At 47.7% G+C, this 24,391-nt stretch overlaps 1 protein-coding gene across 11 annotated transcripts in view; it reads right to left on the bottom strand.

Annotated features, from left to right (window-relative positions):
• Positions 1–709: 709 nt before the first annotated feature.
• Positions 710–24,391, bottom strand: part of Slc7a7 (solute carrier family 7 member 7) — a 49,976-nt gene continuing 26,294 nt past the window's right edge. For 10 of the 11 annotated variants that reach the window (XM_060391217.1, XM_060391215.1, XM_021639611.2 and 7 more), the window contains 8 exons: positions 9,673–9,798; positions 8,371–8,515; positions 4,263–4,386; positions 3,926–4,029; positions 3,562–3,658; positions 2,493–2,642; positions 1,313–1,496; positions 710–1,156 (listed from right to left, as the gene is read on the bottom strand). In XM_060391217.1, the coding sequence (XP_060247200.1) occupies positions 1,053–1,156; positions 1,313–1,496; positions 2,493–2,642; positions 3,562–3,658; positions 3,926–4,029; positions 4,263–4,386; positions 8,371–8,515; positions 9,673–9,798 (1,034 nt within the window). In that variant the 3' untranslated portion in view covers positions 710–1,052. Of the gene's footprint in view, positions 1,157–1,312; positions 1,497–2,492; positions 2,643–3,561; positions 3,659–3,925; positions 4,030–4,262; positions 4,387–8,370; positions 8,516–9,672; positions 9,799–24,391 lie in introns of those variants that run through there. The other variant, XM_060391220.1, reaches the window with a different exon arrangement.

Here is a 24,391-nt window from a genome sequence, read left to right as displayed (position 1 = left end):
TTCCCCACGCTAGCTCTTGCTCTTGGGAAGGATCTTCATGTCTTATCCTGGACTTCAAACTCAGACCTCCCCCTCCACACTGGCCATCTGCATTTGCATTTGCACTGTAGAGGTACAGTGGCAAGACTGTATGGCAGTCTCTCTGTGCTGGGGACTGACCCTGTGTCACCAGCCCTGAGCATGCTTCTCGACCTCCACGATTACCTGTAGAGTTTCTCTAAGAAGCAGGTGTGCCGAAATTCTTAGTGGTAATTTCGAAGAATGAAGGGAAGCTGGGGAATGGCTCAGCCGCTCAGAGTTCAAACCCCAGCACCCATGTGAAAAGCCAAGCATGGCCCTGTTGTAATGCCTGTGACCCCAGTGCTGTGGGGTGTGGGGACAGGAGGGTCGCTGGAGCTGGCTGGCCATCAGCCTCGCTCCAGGTCCAGTGAGAAAGCCTGTCTCAAGGAAGGAAGATGGAAGATGGCAGGGCCCAGGGCCCTTCTCCAGCCTCTGCACACACACACATTTAAAAAGGTGACGCCATTATGTGCTAGCTTTTTATGTTTGTGACATTTGGTACAACAGTTTAGGTTTGTCTGTAGAAATTGATTTTACCACCTTTTGGCAGCTGGCTTCAGAGGGAGAAATTGAATCATTTCGTTTCCATGCCTGCTTTTGAACTGCATAAATATCCCAGAGTCACTAGGTAGAATAAAGCCACTCAGACTTTAGGAACATAACCTTTTTATTGTTCCACATCTGTGACAGTTTTGTGTCCCTCTGAGGGAGACAGGTTTGGAGCATTGTTGGCCCTTGTAAAGGAAAAGTGGAGTGGGTAGACACCCAGGTACTGCCAGAACCAAGCCCCAGAAGTGGCCTGCCTCCTGCCACAGACTGCATTATCCCTTTATGAAATCTGAAACAACTTGTAGCAAAACAAATAAATTATTTTTCATCCCTCAAAGCAAGTTCAGAGCTGAAGCTGCCAGACTGGCTCCTGGATGGTGCCCCCATAGGTTCTTCCGGCCAATGGGAGAGAAACACCACCTGTTTTGTTCACATCTCAGACTCTATTTAGACTTGGAATTGTCTTGTTTCGGCATCTCTCCATCTTCCAAATCCAGTTCTGCAGCAACTGACATACAGAGGATCTGGAGGTACCGTGTGGTGGAGGCTGCAACGAGAAACCTGAGTTAAAACGGAGCAGGTTCAGTGATACCAAATGGGACTGCGCCCGAAAGGAGTGATTCAGGTAAGCCTTGTGCTTAGTAGGATTGCAGAAAAAGGCTGTGTTCAGGTAGCTGAGCCAACCTGAAGATCCAAAGCTTACCTACAAACTTTCGAAGGCAATGAGGTCGTTTGTGCTCTGGCACTCTGATGATGAAGAAGTAGAAGGGTAAGCCTGAGAGCGCTATGCCAATGCCGATGATGGAGTTGACAGTGTCACTGTAAAGCGGAACAGCCACCAGGAAGATGGTACAGAGGCAGAAGACAATGGGGAAGAAAATGCTGAGCTAAGGGCACAGAGGAAACAACTGCAAGTTAGCTCAGCACGTTCTGTGTGGTAGTTGCTATTTGTTTTGAGGTGGTCTCACTTTGTAGCCCAGGCTAGCCTCACACTCAGTCCTGCCGCAGCCCGAGTGCTGGGACTGTAGGCATTGGTCCCTGCACCCAGCTAGCTCAGAACTGCTAACAACCCAAGTAATCCTAATCCCATAAAGATAAAAACACTGAAGGGGTAGAGATGGAACACATTGGTATTATACTAAGCCTTATTTCCACTGTCTGCATGCAGCTGCCACCAAGTCCTAACATTTTGTTTTTACTGGGTTTGGTTTGTTTGGTTTTTTTTTTTGGGGGGGGGGTTGCTTATTTTAGGGCAGGGGTTGAGTTAGTGCTGAAGATCTAACCCAAGGCCTTTTGTAAACTAGATAAGTGCTCTACCACTGAGCTGTGTCCCCAGTCCTAACGGGATCTCATGTAGCCTAGCCTGGCCTTGAACTCCTGGTCTTCAGGCCTTCACTTCCCAAGGATTGGAGCGATGGACATGTGCTATCATGCCTGGCTTTCCAGCCCTTGTGTTTCTTGTTGTTTCAGTGTGGTATGGGGGGGTGTTTTTCAGTGTATGTGGTTGTTTTGCTGCGTGTATGTCTCTGGTACCACATATGTGCCTGGTACCAGAGGAGCCAGAGAGGGTATTGATTGGATCCCTTAGAACTGGGGTTAGACAGTCGTGATACGAAAGGGGACCGAGCCCGAAAGGAGTGATTCAGATTCTTTGTTAAAAACATCAACTACTTTTAATGTTTTTAACAAAGAATGTTTTAAACCCAGATTCTTTGTTAAAAACATCAAGTACTTTTGACCACTGAGCCCAACCCGTGGCTCAGTGATTGCAGATATGTGCTACTGTGCCTGGCCTAAGGAAAGGGTAAACTCTTGTAAGGTCCCTTTGACAGCAGCATTAGCTATACTAAATGCAGCAAAGATGGGCTGCAGGAATGAATTACCTTGAGAGGGCGAGGCCGGTCGGGTTCCTTCCACCGTAGATAAAGTTGACCCACAATAGAAAGCCCCACAAAGAACCAGTAGCTGAAGCTATAGTAGTTAATGAGCTGGAAAATGTCCTCCACACACAGGTAGACCAGTGCCAAGATGCCCTGTTGGTGCAAGTCCAAAGTCAGCTCCTCTCTGCCCTGTTTATTCCAGGTGCTTTCCACCCGTCTCAGTCCCTCACCAGCCCATCCCAGGTCACAGCATCACAGTCTCCATGTCTGCCTTCTGCTCACACCCCTGAAGCAAGCACTCTTCTCTTGGTACTTCTTCCCCTTCTCTGTTAAAAGTTCCTTGCTTCTAGTCAGGCAGTGGTGGCGCACTCCATTAATCCCAGCACTCAGGAGGCAGGGGCAGGGGAAATCTCTGTGAGTTTGAGGCCAGACAGGTCTACAGAGTGAGCTCCAAGGTAGCCAGGGTTACACATAGAAACCCTGTCTCAAAAAAAAAAAAAAAAAAAAACAAACAAAAAAAAAAAGGATACTTGCATTTTAGTGCAGTCTTCAAGCCTTTGCCAAGTTAACTCTGACACTTTAAAGCCCCAGAAGTCCTGGACAAAACCCTGTATTGTCTCCAGCTAACATTTCTACTTCTCCTGTGACTCAGCTCCACGAAGCTTTAGCCCAGGACTTTGTGACACTGTCTCCCTTACCTAAATAAAGCCCATCTCTACAACCCTAACCATCATAGTCCACCTTAAAATGCCCTCATCCAACAAATTTTTCCTTAGCCAACTTCTGCCCCATGGGAGTGATCATTTCCTCTCTTAAAGAGCACACCACACACCGTCATGGCAATCGGTCATTATAGTGTAGTCTGCGTGCCTTACTCCTTGTCCTGGACCACAGGTGGTCTTCTCACAGAAATTTGACACTTAGGAGCTCCATCCACAGATAGCACAGGGCATCAATAGATTTTTAGGTCAGAAACCCCTTTCTGGCTTTCAGGAACCTAGAATAGCTACATCTAGTACTGCTAAGTCTCCCCCACACTCTGGCTTTCAGTCTCATCCCTGGGATCACTCACATTGAAGAGTAGAGAAGGCACTGGCGTGAAGCGTTCAACATGAATCATACAGATGGCATCAGGAAGGTGGCCTTCTCTTGAGCCCACAAATAAAAGCCTGTTGAGATAAAACAAGAGGCTGACAAAACTCTGGGGCGCATAGAGCAGCCTGGGTCACCTGTCATATCCTCCCTCTCTGCTATTCCTTCAAAAGGTCTAACAGAATCAAGTTCAGTGGCACTTAGAACTGGGGCGGCTAGTGGGAAGAAGAAGAAAGGGATTGGGGAACGCTGGCTACAGAAACTCTAGTCCTGAAGTTTGTTTCTGCCAAAGTTTTTCATGATACCCACCCTGTCAAGAAAAAAAAAAAAAAAAACAGTTTTACCGAGAAGCAGCCACAATGGAAGCATTGAGGCCACCAAAGCAGGATAATGCAACTGCTAGTGGAATTGTCCAGTTGAATACTCCAAAAATCCGGTCTGCGAAGGTCTAAGAAAAAGGAACAGACGTCATTAGCAGATCCTAAAAGGGCTGAAAAGCATGCACAGGCATGTGCCCAATGTCCTCAGGAATCTAGTCCCTTCTACAAGGTAACAGAACGTTCTAGCAGGCCTAGTCTCCTAACTGTGCTGTTACCACACTCCACTCCCTTCCCAGACTGAAATGAACTGGGATATGCCCAGGACCCCACAACACCCTCAGCCTGTAGTGAAGATCTTTACCACAGCAACAGCTTCACTGGCCAAGATGTCCTTTATGTCTAGCACACTGTAGTAGGCCACATTGGTCAAGAGGTAGATGATGGTGACAATGGGCATGGAAATGCCAATGGAGAGGGGCAAGTTCCTACAGCCAAACGGGGGAAAAAGGATATGTCAGTTCCACCATTTTCTCCCTCCCTCTTCGTCCTCAGACTCTGCCACACCATTATCTCTAGGAATGCAGACATCTGTGTTTCCCAGGTCCTTTGCCTTTGAGGTTGCCTGAGGTTACTGGCATAAGCTTTGAACTCTTAAAACTAAAAAGTATTGAGGGGGGGCGGGGGGAGTCTATTAGAAAAAGTATGCCAAAAAGGTGAAATTGCGTGTAGTGGTATTTGCTTGTAATCCCAGCTACTCTGGAGGCTGAGGTAGGAGGATCCCAAGTTCAAGAGCTGTATGGACAACTTGTGACACTGTCTCAAATAAAAACAGGCTAGAGGGGGCTGGAGAGATGGCTCAGAGGTTAAGAGCACTGACTGCTCTTCTGAAGGTCCTGAGTTCAATTCCCAGCAACCACATGGTGGCTCACAGCCATCTATAATGAGTTCTGGTGCATAATAAGATCTGGTGTATACATAATAAATAAAAATAAATAAATAAATAATTTAAAAAACAGGCTAGAGATAGCTCAGCGGTTAACAGCATTTTTTGCTCTTGGAGAAGACCTGGGTTCAATTGCTAGAACCCATATGATAGCTCACAATTGTCTGTAATTCCAGTTCTAGGAGATCTGAAACCCTCCTCTGGCCTCTGAGGGTACTAGGCACATACGAATGCAGAAAAAAAAATTTTTTTTAATATTCTTAAACTAAGAAAGAAAGCAGGGTTGAGAGCAGAGCATAGTGTAAAGTATTTGTCTAGCATGCCTGGGGTCCTAGGCTCAATCTCCAGAACCACTGAAGACAAAACCAGAGGGATTGGGCAAGAACTGTTGGGTTCAAGCATACACAGGAAGCTGGGGGTGATTTGTTTGTACAACAATGGTCAGTCAGGATTCCATCCCTGGGCACTGCAAAGTGGGTCTTCAAGAGAAAAGCAATACACTGCAAAGGCAAATTGTGGAAGCTCACATCTTCAGTAGAAAGCACAGTGTGTGCATCCAAACAAGGAAATCATTTCAGAGAACCCCAGGCCTTAACTGGCAGCCATGAGGAAGGCACAAAGACCCCTAAGCTCTCTCAAGTGCCAAAAGATCACTAACAGTATGAACACCCTTGCCAATGAGACTGCCAAGAGAAGAGCAAATATGGGATCTGTCTTTTTCTGGTAGTGGGAATTGAATCTAGGATCAAGGGACACTCTATTCTCAACCTGTGGGTCCCAAACTCTTTTGGGGCCACACATCAGATATCCTGCATATCGGATATTTACACTACAAGTCATAACAGTAGCAAAATTAGTTATGAATTAGTAATGAAAATAACTGGGGGGGGGTCACCACACCATGAGGAACTGCATCAAAGGGTTGCAACGTTAGGAAGGTTGAAAACCACTGCTCTAGAGCCTTGAGCGTGCTAACAAATGCCCTACAGTGAGCTGTGCCCCAAGCCCTCTTTTTATGTTGACAGTCAAGGCCTCAGTAAATTGCTCAGAGGCCTTGAACTCTGTCCACCTGGCTTTGAACTTGTGGTGCTCCTGCCTCAGCCTCCAGAAGCTGGGTTACAAGCCTGGCGAACATGAGGCAGTGTTGCGAATAATCCAGGGTCACTCAGCTGCTCACCAGCAGGTGGAAGCACCACCACCCACCCTCCACTGGCTTCTAGTGCAGTACCAGCCAGACGTGCACCAGGAAGGCTTTTTTGTGTTTCAAAGCCAAAAGTTAATTGGTATGAGAACTGTTACAATTCAAGGAAACTTTTTCTGGCAAATTTCAGTTTCTAGGATCATAATATTTTACAGGCAGGAAAGGCCATAGAAATCCTGTAGTTCAACCCCCTTAATTTTATATCAAAAAAGCAGGCAAGGGCTAGGGAAATGGCTCAGTTGATGAAGGTACTTACCTTGCAAGGAAGGCTTGGGTTTGATCTCAGAGCCCACATGCAAATGCTGGGTGGGCCGTGCAGGATGGTGTGCACTGTAACCCCAGAATTAAAGTGGGGGGGGCAGGAGGACCCCAGGGGTTCTATGGCCAGCCAGCCTAACCTAATTAGCAAGCTTCATGCCAGTGAAGGAACCAGTCTCCAAAACAAGGTCGGAGGCTGGAGAGCGGTTCAGCTGTTAAGAACACGTTTTACCCCTGCACAGATGTAGCCCATGGCAGTTCAGTGTCCAAGTGGGTTCCATAGTAATGGGAAGAGGGGCTGCCTCTGACATAATCTGATTGGCCTGCTCTTTGATCACCTCCCCCTGAGGGGGGAGCAGCCTTACCAGGCCACAGAAGATGATAATGCAGCCACTCCTGATGAGATCTGATAGACTAAGATCAGAAGGAAGGAGAGGATGACCTCCCCTATCAGTAGACTTGGGGAGGGGCATGTGCAAAGAAGGGGGAGGGAAGGTGAGATTGGGAGGAGAGGAGGGAAGGGCCTATGGGGGGATACAAAGTGAATAAAGTGTAATTAATAAAAAAAAATCTGTTAAAAAAAAAGAACCCCTGTTCCGTCAGAGGACCCAGGTTCTGCTCCTAGCGTGCATATTAGTGCTCACAGCTGTCTATAACTTCAGTTCCAGAAGAGCCCACCCTTTTCCTGACCTCTGCAGGCTAATGCGCCCTAACGCATTCCTATGCACTCAGGCACACACTTGTACATATGAGACAAGGTTTCTCTGTGTAGCCCTGGCTGTCCTGGACTTACTTTGTAGACCAGGCTGGCCTTGAACTCAAAGAGATCCACCTCCTCTGCCTCCCTTAGTGCTGGGATTGAGGTATGCACCGCTGTGCCCAACTATAAATACATTTTTTTAAGTAGACACTACCTGAAGAGTAATACCAAAATCATTTCCACAAGCATGTGTGCACACACAGCAGACACATGGCGGGGGGAGCACCAGGTTTCAAAGTTGAGGCCAATGTGGACTACATACACAGTGAGATGCTGTCACAGAAAGGAGAAAAAGTCGTCTGAGTAAAGATTAAAAAGGAAGGGCTGGGGCTGGAGAGATGGCTCAGAGGTTAAGAGCACTGGCTGCTCTTCCAGAGGTCCTGAGTTCAATTCCCAGCAACCACATGGTGGCTCACAGCCATCTATAGTAAGATCTGGTGCCCTCTTCTGGTATGGAGGCAGAATGCTGTATAAATAATAAAAATAAATAAATTTAAAAAGGGGTGGGGGCTGGACATAGCACATGCCTTTAATGCTAGTGCTTGAGAGGCAAAGGGAACAGTATGATTTTGAGATCTACATAGTGAGTTCCAGACCAGCCAGGGCTACACTGTCAGAGTTTGTCTCAAAACATAGGAAGAATATGGGAAAGCAAGTGCAGAAAAAGAGAGAGAGAAAGGAAGAATGAAAGAAAATGGGAATCTGCCGAGGAAAGACATCTCCAGGTTTCCCATCCAATGTTCCGCGTTATGCATGACTTCAGAGCCACACTGATGGGGTGACCCGGTGAATGGCTGGAGCAATGCCACGCTGTCGATATGAATTAGGCCAGAGAGAAAGGGCGCAGCAGGGAAACAGAAGAAGGAAGCCTATGACCTAAAGTTATCTCTGTAGGCATAAGGGTGAGTGAAGTCTTAAGACAGAAAAGGCTTTATGAGATTATCGCACAACACTGCATGGATTAGTTTACAGATCCGAAGGCTAAAGCAGTCCTGTTGCTTCAGCCTCCTGAGTGGCTGGCAGGGACTGTGGGTCTAAAAGCATACATAAGCACAAGTATGTCCTGCTCTACTGAATGTAGACATGAGTAGAATTGCAAACTTTTCTGAAAGGATTTACGAAGCGTATGCAAGAAAGTGCACATCTTAGCACCGTTGCTGAAATCATGGGCAAGTGTGTAGGTGTTAGAGCTGTTAAAATCATGCTGGTGGAACGCATCCAGAGTTGGGAAGGCATGAGGCCTGGCTTGGAGAAGCCCCGTAAATGGTGGCTACCACTGGTGCAGAAAGTGGTGGCGAAGTACCTACCTCTCCGGATTCTTGATCTCTTCGGTGACATAGTTAAGGGTGTCCCAGCCAGAGTAGGAGAACAAAGCTGAGTATAGTGCCAGGGCAATGTCACCCATTGCAGAAGAGGAGCCCTCAAAGGAGCTCTCAAAGTTAGTTGTGGCTCCTGGAAAGCGAGAACAATGGAGGACAAGATTTAATGGCCCATCCTACTTCAGCTGATCCTGTAAAGGAGAAAACACATACAACAGCAGGTAAAGGGCTACACGGCCACCTCGGAGGGGCCAGGGACAGAAGAGAGGGCTGTGGTGCAGAGAATCATAGATGTGGTCTTGACAGGAAGAACTCAAGTGACTCTAGCATAAGAAACTACCCAGAACCAAACATAGCCAAAAATTGAGGTGGTGTTCTGCTCTACACTCCATGCTGCCTGAGTCCTATCTACCTCCCAACACTAGCCAGGGCTAATTCAGGAAGAGGAGAGAGGGGTTCAGAACGCCCAGGCCGACAGAGGAGTTGGTGGGAAAGCTTCATACCTGGAAACCAGGTAGGAGTGAGGACAAGGAGTGCATTTCTGACTGCTCACCTCCAAGGGCAGAAATGGAAGAGTAATAGCACTAGGCCTAGCAAGCTGTAAAAGCCAATCCCCAGAACGTAGCTGTCAGCCCACTTGTCAAGGCCAATTTCCTAGGGGAGGCAGCATAGCAGAAGTTGAAGGATGGGCTTTGAAGTCAGTCAGTGGGGCACTGACCACTAGGAACTTGAACCAGATAGTCAACCTGAGCAATCAATTTGTAGGCTTTGTTTTTGCTTTAAAATAGGGTCTTAGTGTGTAGCCCTGGCTGGCCTGGAACTTGCTATGTAAACTAGGTTGGCCTCAAACTCAGAGATTCACCTGACTCTACCTCTGAGCTCTGGGATAAAGCATAAACCAGCATACCCAGCTTTGGGTTTTTTGTTGTTTTGTTTTGAGACAAGGTCTTCTGTGTTTCGGGCTGGCCTCAAACTCTCTGTGTAGCTGAGGACGACCTTTAACTTCTGCTGTTCTTGCCAGCAACTACCTCACAAGTGCTGGGATTATAGGCATGCACCATTCTGCTTGTTTTAAGACAGATGAGTCCGTGGCCGGTTTCCTCAGTTAGATAAAAGCTATAAAAATAGTGCCTACCAAATAGGGTGGTTGGAGATTTAAATAAGGTCAGTTGGAGGCTCCTAGTGAAGGTGTAGCTCTGAGATGTGCTGCTTGAACTCTGGGTTTGAGCCCCAACACTCCAAAGAAAAAGAAAAAAGTTTAATAAAATTCAGCTGCTATTTTTTTCTTACCCTGGCCCAGTGTAACAATGCCCGCAATGATGACGGCGATCAGCGCCAGCACTTTAGCATAGGTGAAAATATCCTGGACCATGGTCCCCCACTTGACATAGGCACAGTTGACGAAGGTTAAGAGACCTGAAAGAAAAACAACACTGCTCGTGACCTACCCTTCCCACATGGAGGACCTTAGACTCCAAAGCAGCTTTCCCAGCCGCAGTCCTCAAGGTGAACCCATCAGGCAGAGTCAGCTTAGTGTCTGGGCTGAGCCTGTTTGCTCCCGACTATCCTCAGCTTCACCCCTGCAAGGCATTTGCTGAACGCTGTGTCTACCCTTCCAGGGTCCCAAACCCCACTACCTTAAACTGGAGTCACAGAACAAGGTGGCAGAACTTCTGGTCACAGGCGTAAGAGGCCCCTGGCGGTTATGCCGATTAGTACCAGTCCTTTGCCCTTTAAAATCATTCTCTCCTTCCTATGCCCCTGCTCCCCACCCCCAGCACACACAGGTCCAGAACCCAACATCCTGGCTCTATGCTGTTATTAACCCCAACAAGTCCTGCTGTCATTTATCCAGTGTCTAGGCCAGCAGGTCAGTGTGTGTGTCCAAAGATTAGAATAGAGACCAAACTTCCTGCCCCCCACCCCGGCCCACCGGACCCACTATTTGTTTTATGCTTTATGAAATTCTTGCTAAAACAAGTTCCTGTAGAAAGAGGGGAGGGCACTTTTCCCGCCTGAATAATACAACAGTGTGAGACATAAACATCCAATCCCTCCACCCTGGGCTACAGGCAATCCCTCTACCAGGATGAACTCAGGGAAAGTTCACAGACCATCCTCAGAACGAGCGTTGATGGCAGGGTGTGACAGCATCTTGCAAAGCGTTATGGGATGTGAAACTACACATTCTTCTAAAAAGAATCCCTATCTTTCATCAACAGCTCAGAGTAGTAGCTGGGGGTATAGTTCAGTGGTGTGTTCAAATGCATGAAGCCATAGGCTCAAATCCTTTCAAATAATAATAGTTTTGCCAGGTGGTAGTGGCCCACACCTGTAACCCCAGCACTCGGAAGACAGAGGCAGGTGGATCTCCGTGAGTTCGAGGCCAGGCTGGTTTATAGAGTGAATCCAGGACAGCCAAGGCTACACACAGAGAAACCCTGTCTGGAAAAACCTAATCATCATCATCATCACCACAAGGCATTACTTTGGAAGAAATTCAAGAAGGGAAGCCTCACCCACTGTGTGGCTGACTGATAGCTCAGGGATTCTGGATTCGGAGGGAAGAAAGTCAGAGAAAACAACTCCGAGACTCTTCACACAGCCTCCTCTGAGGGCAGGCAGCATATTCACCACCCGACCCGTGCCCACGCCACAGGGAATCAATGCACAGCTTCTTCTAGCCCAGCAACCGCAACACCCCACGGAGTACCTGACTGTCAAGCCTCCCCCACAAAGGCTCTCAGAGCAAAGCTAGCCTTGCCCAAGGGCAGCGGCTCAGGCTTTCAAGCACTCAGAAGACTAAGGCAGGGGGATTGCCTAATGTTAAGTCCAAAGGAGACTCCAGGTCCCCAAACTCCAAACGACAATCCAAATATCCAGAAACGGGCTCAGCCTGGACTATAGGAGGATTTCTGGAGATTAGATAGAAGCCAGCGTTCCTCAGCAACTGGTCTGTTCCCTCCACCAGAAGTCTCACTGGCAGAAGACACGAATGGCTACCTGTGGAGCCTATTAGCATACCAACGTGTGTGCTGGCCTCCAGGTTCCCCTGGCATCACAAGGACCTGTTACACACTTCAAAATCCATGCTAGCATCCTAGCTCTTCTCACTTTCTCCCCTACCCCAGCTCACAGGCCTTCCTCTCCCAGCTCATACTTATAAACCTGATATTCTCACTATTCTCTCTCTCATCTACAATTAAAATAAAAATTAAAATTAAAAAAAAAAAAACCTTCCCATAACCAGGAGCAGTGGCACACACCTCTAATCCCAGCACTAGGGGAGACAGAGGCAAGTCTGTCTCCCCTAGTAAGTTTGAGGCCAGCCTGGCCTACAAAGTTAGTCCAGGACAGCCAAGGCTACAGAGAGAAATCCTGTCTCGGAGAAAAGAAAAAACAAAAAACACTCCCCCATAACCATCCCATGGAGCAGTCATGTTGTCAGGTTATACACCTACTAATTTTAATTGGAAGCCAGCCTGGATTACACAGTGAATCTCAAGCCAGCCTGGGCTTCAGAGCTTTATATCTGTCTCAGAAGGAAAGAAAGCAACGCTGTTACTCCCGGCTGTGTCCTGGCAGTGCCCTCAGGGTCGGCAGACCTCTTCTGGTTGTTAGGTCCTGGCCTCACTCTCACGCCGGCCCAGAGGCCACTCCACTAAGAAGCAGGGAAAATGAGCCATGCTCTCTCCCCATCTTCCTTCTAACACTTTTGAGTCTGTGTGTAGGCGAGGCCACGATGGGAGCCAACGTCAGGCGTCTTCCTCCACTTCTCCACCTTATCTTTTATTACAGTTATTCCCATGTGAGTGTGCATTCCGCAGCGCACACGTGGAGGCCAGAGGACAGCTTGTGGGAGTCATTCTCACCTTCCACCACAAGGGAGGTGGAACGTGGGCTCGCTGGCAGGAGCTTTTACTGGCTCTCCACCCTGCTGTTTTGAGATAATCTCCCTGCACCTGGAGCGCATCGATTTCCCGAAAGCACTCAGCCACCTGCCTCTTGAAGCAAGAGCTGAGGATACGAACTCATGGCTTCTTTGTTGAGCAGCTGCGGGCACTTTGCCCAGCTGCCCGGCTCCCCGGCCTGCTTTCTATTCATTGCCTCCTTTGTTTTCTGACTTCACTGAGGAGCCTTCTGGCTCTATTCAAATACAGGCCTTTGTGCCTAATAGACATGACAATAAACAACCAAACCTTATCACAAGGCTAAGCAAACGTGTACCCAGCGCTCCAGGCCACCCCAGCACTAAGTTAATAATTAAAGACACAAGTGTACTGTCTCCTCAATAATGCCACAAAATGAAGTGCCTTTATCTTGCTCTCCCACAAGCCTGCCAAATGCAGATCTTCCTCAGACAGCCGGCCACCCCTTACCAGCCGTTGGACTTCCACCCTCAGCTATTCAACTGCCACGAAGCCCGTCTCCCCATCCTGTAATCTCTACTCCTCGCCTTTAGGCTCAGCTCTGGCTTATACGCTCACACCGCAAACCAGGTTTGCATTAGAAACACTGCGCACAGCCCCGCTGCTGGAGCCACATGCTCGGGGGAGAGGGAGCCCCTAGACTGGAGACCACCCGGCAGGAGTAAAGACATTTTACAGCGAAACGAAACCTCCCTCACTCCCCACTTCTGGCTAGCAGACTCTAAAACAATGGTCCCTAAGAAACTGCAATTTCCCTAGGAGTCTCATGCTGAAGGCTGAAGGCTGGAGCCAACTGGAAAAAACAAAACAAAACAAAACAAAACAAAAAAACCCTTGTGACTCAAAGAGATTTCACACAATTCTGACATCTTCTCAGCTCGCTTTGCGAGAGACAGGAGAAACTAAGACAATGAGGGGCCAGGGTGGGCGAGACCACTGGGATTCTGGGACTGCTTAGCTAGGCGCACCTCTCACTCTCACTCTTCCTAATGCTCGCTCTATTCCAACCTAAGCTGCATGTCAGGATACGCTGAACCTCTTTGCCGGTTTCTCCTCTCAGTGTAGCCATACTGGGTCATCTCCCTCTGCTTCTACTCTTGCTTTGTACTCTTGCTCTGTGCGTGGTCTACTATGGACGTGGTAGCTCAGCCCCGCTCTGTGGGGCAACCAGGACCCCAAGAATCTCTGGTGACATAAGTTCGGTTAGGCTGCAGGGGAACCACAGGCCACAACATGGAACCGGAATAGACATAAGGTAATCGTTCTGATTCACAGAGTCTGCAGCTCTATGCGGTGGGGCCTTGTCTCGGTTCTGCTCTTGGTCATGAGCACAGAAAAGCAGAGACAGCCAGCCCACCCCCTTTTTCTACTCCTGCCATGAGATGGCAGAGAAGCAGTTCTCAACCTTCCTAATGCTGCGACCCTTTAATATAGCTCCTTATGTTGTGGTGACGCCAACCATAAAATCATCTCCTTGTTATTTCACAACTGTAATCTTGCTATTGTTATGAATCATAATGTAAATATCTAATATGGACAATATCTGATATGCAATCCCTGTGAAAGAGTCAGTTGACCACGCACACATGCGCGTGCGCACACACAAAGGCTGAGAATATTTTGATCCCTGCTGCTTCTCCACCCATTCTCTTCATCCCTCCTGTTACTGCTCAGGTTTCTCACTACTGTATTTGTTTTTCAGCCACAGACCCACCATCATGCCCTGGTCTGCTCTAACCACAGGGAGGGAGGCTCGATCTGATGCAAAATCCTGTACCAAGAGACCTGAGCACTGAGAGACCTGCCTGAAAAGCTGGCTCCCCTCACAGCTCACAGCTTCCTCCAGAGCTCCTGGCCCTGGGATCAGGAAATGGATAAGGCAAGCCTGGCTGCTGACTAGGCTCTTTGTCCTCACCCCTGACAGATACAGCTGACTGGAGTCCCCAAAGCTCAGTCAAATGCATAGCTCTGGAGACAAGTCCCAACCCCCTGCTGCAGAGTCAGAGAAAGGCCAGTGTGGGATTAGAATAATACAGATGGGGCTGAAGTCAACCTCCAGGCAGAGATTCCCTACCGCTTTGCCTCTGGGGGCAATTCAGTCCCCACCCAACGCTGAGCCAAGCCCATGACAGGACTGCCTAAAATGACCTTTAATCTAGACCCAGCTGCTCCTCCATTCCTGCTTTAACTCCAGGGGAAAGAGGCAGCTGCGCTAAAGATGTCAAGTCCTGTAACCTAACAGGTCCTCCAGGACAGGTCAAACCCAGCAGACACAAGGTCCCTGGGGAGGACGCTGGCTTTGCTGCTGGGGCCCCGAATCAGCTCTAGAACAAAATGGGAATTCCCAGCTCAGGTTGTTCTGAAAAAGAACAATGAGGGCTGAGCTGTTAAGAGCGCTTGTGGCTCGTGGAGGAGCCATGTCTACCGCCCATCACCCACACAGCATCTCACAACTACCCATGACTCCAGTTCTAGGGAACCACACACACTTTTCTAACCCCTGCAGCATCCTGCCATGCATACACTCAAGTACATATAGACAAAGTAATTTTTAATCCGAAAGTAACAATGCCTTTAGCCTCCTCTGATCAATGCCCAGGTTTTCTTCAAATGGTCTAAAGTCCCACCACTAAACTCTTAAATCCTTATCCTGTAGAGATTAATCCTGAACTCTTTACAAGTTAAATGTTAATGATGCCTGAGATAAAGTTCCCTAATCTCATGGGGATGACAACAGTGACAATTTACACTGTGCTTGAATCCCATCCGGCCCTCTCGGCATTCCCTCTACTTTTGCATTTTTCCATGATATGCCTTTCTTAATTCATAGAGGTTCCATATCTAACAGAATAAAATCAGTAACAGCAAAGGATGCTCAAGGGACTCGTGTTACCGTTTCCATTTTGTAATCTTTATTAGGAAAGCAAACTGCCTCGTTTTCTAATCTGATACCGTGCACCACACACCACAAGGCCAGAACTTCTCTCTGGCCCTGCGTCCGTACTAGCCTGCTTGTCCGAATGTATGCTACAAGAGTGCAGGTGCCCGAGCAGGCCAGAGGCCTGAGTTACAGGCCTATGAGAGCCACTGCTTGTGGGTGCTATGAGTCAAACCCAGAGCCTCTGCAAGGGCAGCAAGGGCTCTGTACCTGCTGAGCCGTCTCCCCAGTCTCGGTTTGCATGCACTATTACAATAGCAGACCTTGTTGTGTGTGGCGATGTGGCACCTTAATCCCACCACTGGGGAGGCGGACACTGGTGAGCCTCTGATTTTGAGGCCAGTCTGGTCTACAGGCCAGCCAAGGCTACAGAGAAATACCCTTGTCTCTAAAAGAGAGAGGAGGAGGAGAGCTTTAGAAAAGTGTTTTAAATGGAACATAAGAGTCTAACAGGGCAGTAATGGCACAGTAATGGCCTTTAATCACAGTGCTCAGGAAGCAGTGGCAGATCTGTGAGTTCAAGACCAGCCTGGTCTATAGAGCGAGTTCCAGGACAGCCAGGGCTACACAGAGAAATCAAAAAACAAAAAGTCCAACAGTGTGAAATAATGCTTCTTTCTAAGGTAAAGATACAATTAAGAGACTGACATTCTAAGAAATGGGCACATGTCTTAGGTAACAGAGGAAGGCCTCATTTAAAACACACGAGCTAGCCTACCTGCCCAGGGCTGGCGGTGCTCCATAGCACAGTTCATTGAATTAGTAAGAAAGTAAAGAAAAGGGAAGTGAAAATCTTCGGGCAGATCTCAGTGCCTTGGGGTACTAAAATTTTCCTCTCAAATGTGACCTTGGCAGGGGGGGACAGCCACACCTTATTATGGCCCCCTAGAAATCAGCCTCTCTTTCAGACTGTACGGCCCAGTTCTAGCAAATCCAACGAAGCACAATCTTTCACAGTCAGACTCTAACAGAGTATCCCTCCAAGAAGAGGAATACAGAACAGGAGGGTGGCTCAGTGGTTAGGAGTGCTTGCTGCTGCTGTTGCGCCGCATCAGAGTTTGGGCTCCAGCACTCTCTCTGGACGGCACGCAACAGCCTGCGTGACTCTAAGCCTCAAGGGTCCGATGCCCTCTTCTGAAAAAAGAACGCAGGGCACACAGCGCTTAACTGTGAATCCCGATGCTAGACATAGTTTGTGCGGGGAATAGAGCAAGCTTCGTCTGACTGATTCCTTGCATCAGATTTTACCTAAAAAGCTGAGTTGCGCTAGGAAAGGCAGGCTTCAGAAAGCTTTAAGCTGAAATTTGGAGGCCAGGAGAAACAGAGGGAAGGCGAAGGAAGCCGTGAGCATGTTCTTTGCGCCTGCGTGCTCGGCCCACTACACACGGTTTCCCACCTGCTTCTTTCGAAACAGGTTCTCATTGAACTGGACCTGGTGACCAGCGAGCGCCAGGGACCCTCCTAGCCTTGTGGCACACAGCGTGGTTGCAGTACGCTGTGCCAGTTTTTATTATTATTATTATTATTATTACTATTATTATTATTATTTATTTATTTTTAGGTGGGTTCTGGGAATCCAAACCCAGGTCCTCAGGCTGGGGTGGCAAGCACTCGTGCTTGCTGCACCATCTCCTAGACCCAGGAAATAAGAGTACTTTGCAGCTTATCTGGTGCTATACAGGATGAAGGGTGGAGGGTGTGGAGGAGCTGCTCAGACGTGTTTGGAGAAAGATAGACCAGAAAGAAACCGATGACTTCTATCTACGAAGACCGTAAGCAAGGCTGAGGCCTCCTGAACGTTCTACACGGATTTCCTAGAAAGCCTAATTGAAGCTATCTGGGAAACGTCTCATGAGTGTTTCTTCTGCCTTTCTCCTTCCCTCTATTAGATGCCTAATGTTTGTTTTGGGTTTTCCCCCTAATTCTACTTTGGATCCAGGCTGGCCTCCAGTTCACCATCTGAGGCTGGCCTTGACTTCCTATGGTCTTGCCTCCACCTCCCCACTCCCGGGACTGCGGGCCTGTGCCGCCGTGCCTGGCTTAAGATCACGTTTTTCTTCCTGGCTTTCTTTTATGATTCCCTCCCAGGCGATGTTCCAGGTCACAGACGCTTTCCACTTACTCAGGCATCATGGGCGAAGAGGACACAAACACAAAACGGCCACGGGCCACTGCCTCAGACCCCGCCCTGTGCCCTTCCCAGAACTCAGTCAGCACTTTACTCCTTATGGCTGTGACAGCTCTAAGGAAGCAAGCACATAGTTTGTACATCCCTTTTCAAAGAAACCGGAGGGCAGGCAAGATGACTCGGTGAATCACCCTGTCAGCCAAGCCTGACGACCAAACTTTGATCCCCAGGACCAACATGGAGAACCGGCTCCCACAAGTTGTCCCCTGACCTTCACAGGTGCACACGGGCACATGTACACACACACACACACACACACACACACACACACAAACACACACACACACACTAAATAAATATACAAACAAATAAAATGCAGGTTTTTTGAAAGCAGCTACATCCGTCATGTTTGCTGAACCCAGTTTTGTCCAAGTCCTCAGACACCAGGTGTGAGGCCTGAGCAGGCCTGAGAATCACCTGCCACAGAGAGACCCCTGGGCAATTCTGATTCAGGAAGTCTGGGCAGGGTTTCCCTGAGCAGTCCGGTAATATGCTGCTTCGAATTTAGCTGAGGTAACTAATTACCCATGGAGTTACTCACAGACAGACCAACTTTGAGCAGTGCGTGCCTGAACCGTTACTTAACCTGAGCTCCTCCACCTCCACGGCACATTGCCATAGCTGGGCAAGCTCAGGTGCCACCACCCACAGCAATGAAGTCAGAACCTCTGAGGCAGCCCCGCTGTCACCACGTGGTTAAAGCTCCAGGTACCCATGGCAACACTGAGACCTGCAGCAGGAGACCCCGGCACTCCAGCTCTCCTCAGCAGTCATTTGTTTGGCTTCCTCAAGCCTTGTCCCCTCTCCCCCCATCCCCCCACAGAATCCTGTCCTCCCTGAGCAGCTCTAATACCTACAGCCTGGGAGTCAGTGATGAATGTTTTGGAGTTTGGGGGTTGAGGTTTTTAATTCTCTGGATTAGCTGAGTGGTGGCCCTTAATCAGGTGTATCCCTGTGACTTTGAGGCTAGCCTGGTCTACATGACAAGTTCCAGGGTACATAGAGAGACCTTGCCTCAAAAAAAAAAAAAAAAAAAGAGGCTAAAGAAATGGCTCAGCAGTTATGATTGCTGGATGCTCTTGCAGAGGACCCGTGTTTGACTCCCAGCACTCACATGGTGGCTCACAGCCATCTTTAGTTCTGACCTCCTTGGGCACCAGGTACGAACATATTGTACAGACATGCATGCAGGCAAAACACCCATACACACAAAATAAATATTTTTTTTTAAAATTCTCTGGGAAGTCCCATGTACAACCAGGATTCAGACCTACTGTCTGAAGCTCCTCTCCCAACCTCCCCTAACCACTCCCTTGGTACTTCTGAAGTGGAGACAAAGGTAACAGAAAAATGAACCCCTAAGAGCTGTGTGGGTCAAACCCTCACACAGCTGTGCCCCTTCACTTCGGATGAGGCGCTTGCACTGATCCTATATTAGGAATTACCCAAGACTCTGATGCCGCCCTAATTGTTACGGTGACTGTGGGACATGACCTCACCTCTGACTTAAGATGCCTCTTGGGAAAACCTTTCCAAGATAGGAAACTAGCTTCCAAGTAGAAATTCAGGGGGCAAAAGTCACCTGGAGGCCCAGCTGTTCCACCTCATTAGCCTTAAGCACATGAGGTCAGTCATTCTAGTCAGGAAAAGCTGCATGAGGCACATGGTCAAAGATCTCAGACAGACACACACAGAGATCCGAAGTCCTTCACAGTCCACTGTCTGTGCTATTCAGCTCCTAATGAGCTGTCTGCCCTCCTCCCCTCAGTTTCCAATGCAACCCTCAGGCCTCAGCCAGGACCCTTGAGAGTCCACAGCATGAAATGCCCCGTCTCAAAGATGCTGAATCTTGAGTTCTACCTTTGTACAGTCAGCAAGCCAGCATCTAAAGAGCCTTTTAGTACACAGAGTTCAGAAGGGGCAAAGGGCAGACCCTATTAGTACACAGAGTTCAGTAGGGCCAAATGTTAGGCATGCAGAGACGTTTGCCTGCTCCCTAAAGAACAGCAGGTGCCCTGTTCACGGCCCTCTGTGAACAGCTGTGGCAGTAGACTGACAAGAGACATGTCCTGCTACCAAAAGAAGAGAAAGAGTTAAACCAAAATAACTAGCTCACAGTGAGCGAGGACAGGCAAGGCAAGAACAGCAATGTTGGCTAACAGTGGCCAGAGCATCCTGGTTCTGAGGAAGGGCTGGTGGGGCAGGCACAGACTTCCAGGTGCTTCTCCCCGGCTCTGCCAGCCCAGTCTACATAGTGAGTTCCAGGCCAGCCAGGGCTACATAAGGAGAATCTGAAGAGAGACAGGGACAGAGATAGGGACAGAGACAGAGAAACAGGCAGAAAGAGACAGAATATCTTCATTCCTTTCCCTACATGGCAATCTAGCATCTCCCTTGCCATCCTTCACAACAATGTTCCCTTGACTCTGTTAATTCCAAATGATGCTCCATTTCTTTATCATTTCTTCTAGAGAGACTACCTTGAGTGCCCTTCCTTTCTGCGCTCTCCTTCCCACATTACCACAGTGGCTTAGAATATCTACCATGACAGGAGCCTACCACAGAGGGCCTCTGCAAGACTCTCCCTAGCAGTGTATCAAAGCAGATGCAGAGACTCATAGCCAAACCTTCAGCAAAGTGCAGGGAATCATATGAAAGAAGGGGGAGTTAGTATGACCTAGAGAGGACAGGAGCTCCACAAGGATAAAATATATCAGGACACAGGGGGCCCTCTATGAGACGTTTCTCCAACCAAGGACCATGTAAGGATATAACCTCGAACCCCTGCTCGGATGTAACCCATGGTAGCTCAGTAACAAAGTGGGTTTCCCTAGTAAGGGGAACAGGAACTATTTCTGACATGAACTCAATGACTGGCTCCGTAACACACACACACACACACACACACACACACACACACACCCGCCCCAGGGATGAACAGTCTTGCTAGGCCACAGAGGAGGACATGGCAGCCAATCCTGAAGATACCTGATAAGCTAGGGTCAGATGGAAGGGGAGGAGGACGTCCCCTAGCAGTGGACTTGGAAAGGGGCAGGAAGGAGATGAGGGAGGGAGGGTGGAATTGGGAGGGAATGAAGGAGGGGGTTACGGCTAGGATACAAAGTAAATAACCTGTGATTAAAAAAAATAAAAATTGATTAAAAAAAAGAAAACAACTATTATTGGAAAAAAACCAACTACTTAGATGGACAAGTGCATTTCTATCTTTTTCCTGACACTAAACAGCCTTTACTACTGAACATTATATTGTGTTTAGCACATTTATCTATTTAGTATATACTGTGTGCATGTGCTCACAGGCGCTTCCATGCCACAATGTGATATATGGAGGTCAAAGGACATTTTGGTGAAATGGTTCTTGCCCTTTGCCATATTGGATCTAGCATCAACTCAGGTTGTCAGGGTCAGGAGCGAGCATCTTTACCTCCTGACCTGCCTTGCTGGCCCTTTAAATTCACCATTAAAGATCTGTTTGGCTTAGATTTAAAATGTTCCCCCAAAGCCCACAGGACTAAGGGGCTGGTCTTCAGCCTGTACTCTTCCTGGGAGTGGCAGAAGCTACAGGAAGTGGGTCCTGGCAGGAGGAGTTAGATCCCTGGGGGCGTGCCCTTGGAGGGATTTGGGAATGGAGACTTCCTCTTTGTCATCTGGCAGCTCTCCCCTGCCATACATTCCACGCCAGGCTTACCCCAGGCTCAAAAGCAATGGCACTAACTAGCCATGGACTGAAGCCTTTAAAACTATAATTCAAAATGTCTTCCTTATAAGTGGGTTGTTGCACATAATTTGTGACCACTATAAAAAGCTGACCAATACAAGGGCTAATTCAAATTTTACCCCCCCCCCTTTTTTTTCAATGACAATGAAAACTTGTCTTTTTTTAACACCTTTCACCCTCAGCATGATGTGGCTATGTTTACGAAGATTGAAAGTTGTTTTCTCCCTTGTTTTTAAAGATTAGAGCCAGGAAGATAGCCCAGCAGATAAGTACTTGTCATGAGAAACTACCAACTTGAATTGCATCCCTAGGACTTACATGGTGGAAGGGGAGAACCAAGTGTCAGCTGTCCTCCGACCTACATCACACCAGATAAATGTAATAAAAAAAACTTTAAGGTTACATAAGGTCATTGTAGTGGGGTCAAGCTTAAAAGATTTTGCTAGAATAATATAAGCTGTAGGGGGAAAAAATAAAAATATTTGCTTCATCTAAAAAAAAAAAAAAAGAATATCCACCATGAGCTACGTGAAGAACCACAGCTGAGTGGATCTTCGTCTTCCCTAGGCATAGCACAGAAATAAGCACATGGTAGCACTGAGTAGATTCTTCTTGGTGAAATGTTTCTGAAGTCCAGTTCCAGCCTGACTGCCTTGAAATTGCCTTAGGAGGAAGTCCACGTGGAAAGTGGCCTGGCCTCCCTGTAACTCACCCTTATCTAGCTTGACCTCTTAGCAAATCAGACACTGCTTCTCGTTGGTGATTTTTCAAACCACTCTCTCCCAGTCACCATCTCTCCGTCTCTCCTCTTTTCGGGTTTTCTTCCATCACCACTTTGCAGAACTGAGATCTCTCAAATGCTGGTGTTCCTAGATCCTGTTCTTTGTCCTCTCTGCCTACAGAGAAGCCCAAAGTCCTCTCCTCTGTGCCCAGGTTACTATTACTATATGAAGACGATTCCCAAAACACATTAGTAGTCAGTCATCACAATCCTAGAAACAGGACTAGCCAATTGCTGCTGGAGGGACAGGAGAGGCGGCTCTGCAGTTCTGAGCTGCTCAGATCCCAGCGCCCACACCCGGCAGCTCACAACTGCAGGGCCAGGGGATCTGACACCCTCTTCTAGCCTCTGAGAGTACCTAAACCCATGTAGCATACATTCGCACAGACACACATGCACATAAATAAGAAGCAAAGCTTTCTTTTTTTTTTTTTTTTTTAATCTCTACTGCATGTCATCAGGAGCAAGCATCTCAACATACTCAAAACTAATCGCATTGGCTCTCTCAAACCTCCTCCTCCTCATGTAAGCGATCGACACTGCCATCTGCCATTGATCCATGGGCATCATAGCCTCACCCATCCCAGCCAGTATCTAGTCAATGACAGATCTAGCCAGCCTTCTCTTCCCCAAACCATGATTTTATGATTCTAGTCCGAGCCTGAATCAGCTAGCTACTTAATGTGTGTGTGTGTGTGTGTTTAAATCTTTCTAAAATTATCACAAATTCAAAAACACAGAGTTTCATTGGAGAGAACTGGCTCTGCAGTCCGGCACGTGGGCTGCTCTCGCAGTTCCCAACACACTATTAAGAGGCTCCCAGCCACCTGTACCTGGCTCCAGGAGAAACAACACCGCTGGCTTTCACCGGCACCTGCACTCTTGTGCACACGCACCTGCACACACAAGCAATTCAAAATAAAATCTTAAATAAATAAAAACAGACTCGTTTCTGTGATAAAATAGACTGACAGGGGCGGGGGGCTGGAGAGCTGGCTCTCACAGCTCCTGCAGAGGACCTGGAATTAGTTCCCAGCAGCCACACAGTGGCTCACAACCATCTACCCCAGGTCCACGGGAGCTAACGCCCTCTCCCGGCCACTGTGGACATCACGCATGCACACAGTGCACACACACTCATGCAAGCACTTACACACATACAACAAAAATATTTTTTAAAAAATAGTCTAAAGGAGCCAGGCCTAGTAGTTCTTACCTTTAATCTTGGGAAGCAGAGGCAGAGATAGCTCTATGACTTCAAGGCCAGCTTGGTCTACATAGATAGTTCCAGGATAGCCAGGGCTACATAGAAAGACCCTGTTTTAAGGCAAATAAATATATATTAAGCTTTAAAAAGTAGAAATAAAAATTAGAGTAAAGGGTCAGGCACAGTGGTGCACACCTGTGATCCCAGCACTCGGGGAGGCAGAGGCAGGCGGATCTCTATGAGTTTGAGGCCAGCCTGGTCTACAAAGAGAGTCTAGGACAGGCAAAGCTACACAAAGAAATGTCTCCAAGAAAAAAAAAAAAGAAAGAAAGAAAATAGACTAAAGGAATTTATGGCCACTCAGCCAAAATCCACAAAAGATAATTGAAAGACTCCTTCAGATTAAAGAGAAAGACAAATCCATCCATGAGGCCCCAAGAAATAAACCACACTAGAATAACACCCAGCAAGAAAGGAAGAGAAAAAAAAAAAGCTACAAACAAAATGATAAGGATCGATACACAACTTCCAGTAATGGCTCTGAATATTGGTGTTCTCAGCTCCCCCATCAAAAGACGCAGGCTGGAAGACTGGAAGGAAAAACAGGAGCCATCTATTGGCAAGGTCCACGGAAGACAAACACTGCCTCAGGCTGACAGGCTGGGAAAAAAAAACTGCCAAGCACACTGACCTATAAACAAGCAGCTCTTGCTGTTCTGATAACAAATAGGTTTCAAACCAAAATTAGAGAGAAAGGATAAAGCCAGTACTTCAGACCGACTGAAGGAACAATCCACCAAGAGGACAGTATGGTTCTAAACATATATATCCCAAACAAATGGAGCACCCAGTTTCATAAAACACATACTAATACAGGTTAGTCACAGCCCCAGCACAGCAGTAGTGGGAGACTTCAGCACCCCACCTTCACCAAATGCCTGGTTCACCCCGACAAAAATAAATAAATAAACAAACAAACAAACAAACAAATAAATAAATAAATAGATAAATAAATAACAAAGGCAACACTGAATGTCATGTCCAGCTTGTGGATCCTTGCTTTGAATTTTTAAATTTCTGTGTTTAACTTGGAGTATCTGAATAGCTCAGGAAGCCTGATCCCATGGCAGGGGAGGTGAAGAGGTCTTAAAGAGTGAGGGGAAAGGAGGACACAGATGATTTTCTTTAAAAAATGTAAGATGAATGGAATGCTAGGGGTTAAATATT

This window comes from Meriones unguiculatus, chromosome 9 (genome assembly GCF_030254825.1).
Source record: "Meriones unguiculatus strain TT.TT164.6M chromosome 9, Bangor_MerUng_6.1, whole genome shotgun sequence".
Classification (NCBI taxonomy): Eukaryota; Metazoa; Chordata; class Mammalia; order Rodentia; family Muridae; genus Meriones; species Meriones unguiculatus.
The sequence above is the reverse complement of the archived record's forward strand: the minus strand, read 5'-3'. Positions and strand labels throughout refer to the sequence as shown.